Genomic DNA, 1,381 nt, shown 5'->3' with positions numbered 1-1,381 from the left:
GGGGACACCCCACCGAGGCTCCCCAGGGGTGGGGCGCTCCCCCGGCACCCACGGGGGCCCATCGCCAGCCCCGCACAGGAGGCTGACCCCACCCCCTTGCAGGTGGACGCCAAGGTCACGCTGGGCCTGGGCGGGGTGGCCGTGGTGCTGGGCGCTGTGATGGCTGCCATGGGCCTCTTCGCCTACCTGAGCGTCCCTTCCTCCCTGGTGGTCCTGCAAGTGGTGCCTTTCCTGGTGCTGGCCGTGGGAGCGGACAACATCTTCATCTTTGTCCTGGAGTACCAGGTGAGTGGGGCGCCCTGCCCGACACCCCCAGATGCCCCCAGGTGGGTTCCTGGGTGCTCCCCCCAGATGCCCCATGTGGATCTGTCACCCACATACCATCCTGTCACCTGCACTCGCCCAGGTGCCCTCTGTACGGTGTCAGGCCGCACGTGGGGGCATCAGGTAGCGTCCAGATTTAGCCTCTGCTGTTGGTGGATGTTGAGGTCCCAATGGCCATTGAGCCAAGGATGCCACAGACACCCCAAAACACACCCTGGATCCCTCTGGGCCAGGCTGAGAAGGGGGGCTGGGATGGCAGGGTCAGCTGGGGCTGGGAAGGTCGGCCGGCTGCCCCTCAGGCTCAGCTGGGACTCTGGGCGATGCCATGCAGGAGGGAGGGCACCTGCCCACCCACTGGCCAGCCCTCGACCCTGTCCTTGCTGTCCCCCACTCACCAGAGGCTGCCCCGGAGGCCTGGGGAGCGGCGGGAGGTGCACATCGGCCGGGCGCTTGGCCGCGTGGGGCCCAGCATGCTGCTGTGCAGCGTCTCCGAGGCCGTCTGCTTCTTCCTGGGTGAGAAGCCCCTGCCCCCCACTTCCCGGCCTGGGCAGCGGGGTGCGGGCAGCCCCCCTGCACCTGTGAGCAGACACTGTGTGCTGAGTCTCCTCTGTCCCCCAGGGGCCCTGACCCCCATGCCCGCCGTGCGAACCTTTGCGCTGACCTCTGGCCTCGCCCTGATCCTGGACTTCCTGCTGCAGATGTCGGCCTTCGTGGCCCTGGTGTCCCTCGACAGCAGGAGGCAGGAGGTAGGGGACCCGCTCGCCCGTTCTGGACGGGGCGGGGGAGGGGGCCTTCACTTTGTAGAGAGGCTCGGAGTGGGCTTGGGGCAGGGACGCTGTGGGGAACGTGCGGGCCTCGTCGTCCCCTCTCCCACAGAAAAGCAGTTTTGTTTTGGTCATTTTGGGGACTTGGATCAAACTTCCAAAGTGCATGTGGGTCCGGGTCTCGGCCGAGGGAGCTGCTGCCTCTGCACAGAACGCACAGGGACGCGGCCCCGGGGGAAGGTGCCCGCGGGCAGTGCCCTCGCTGGCCTGTGCGCCCGGGAGGGAGGGTGGCG

General features: G+C 68.1%; 1 protein-coding gene across 1 annotated transcript in view; it reads left to right on the top strand.

The window, feature by feature from the left end:
- NPC1L1 (NPC1-like 1) overlaps window positions 1-1,381 on the top strand; it is a gene marked incomplete at its 5' end in the record, with an annotated part of 24,734 nt that overhangs the window by 3,736 nt on the left and 19,617 nt on the right. The window contains 3 exons of the mRNA XM_006770395.2: window positions 103-285; window positions 723-837; window positions 943-1,132. Of these exons, the coding sequence (XP_006770458.1) occupies window positions 103-285; window positions 723-837; window positions 943-1,132 (488 nt within the window). The remainder of the gene's footprint in view (window positions 1-102; window positions 286-722; window positions 838-942; window positions 1,133-1,381) is intronic.

Source organism: Myotis davidii, unplaced genomic scaffold (genome assembly GCF_000327345.1).
Source record: "Myotis davidii unplaced genomic scaffold, ASM32734v1 scaffold1364, whole genome shotgun sequence".
NCBI classification, from domain to species: domain Eukaryota; kingdom Metazoa; phylum Chordata; class Mammalia; order Chiroptera; family Vespertilionidae; genus Myotis; species Myotis davidii.
This window is presented reverse-complemented; position numbering and strand designations above follow the sequence as displayed.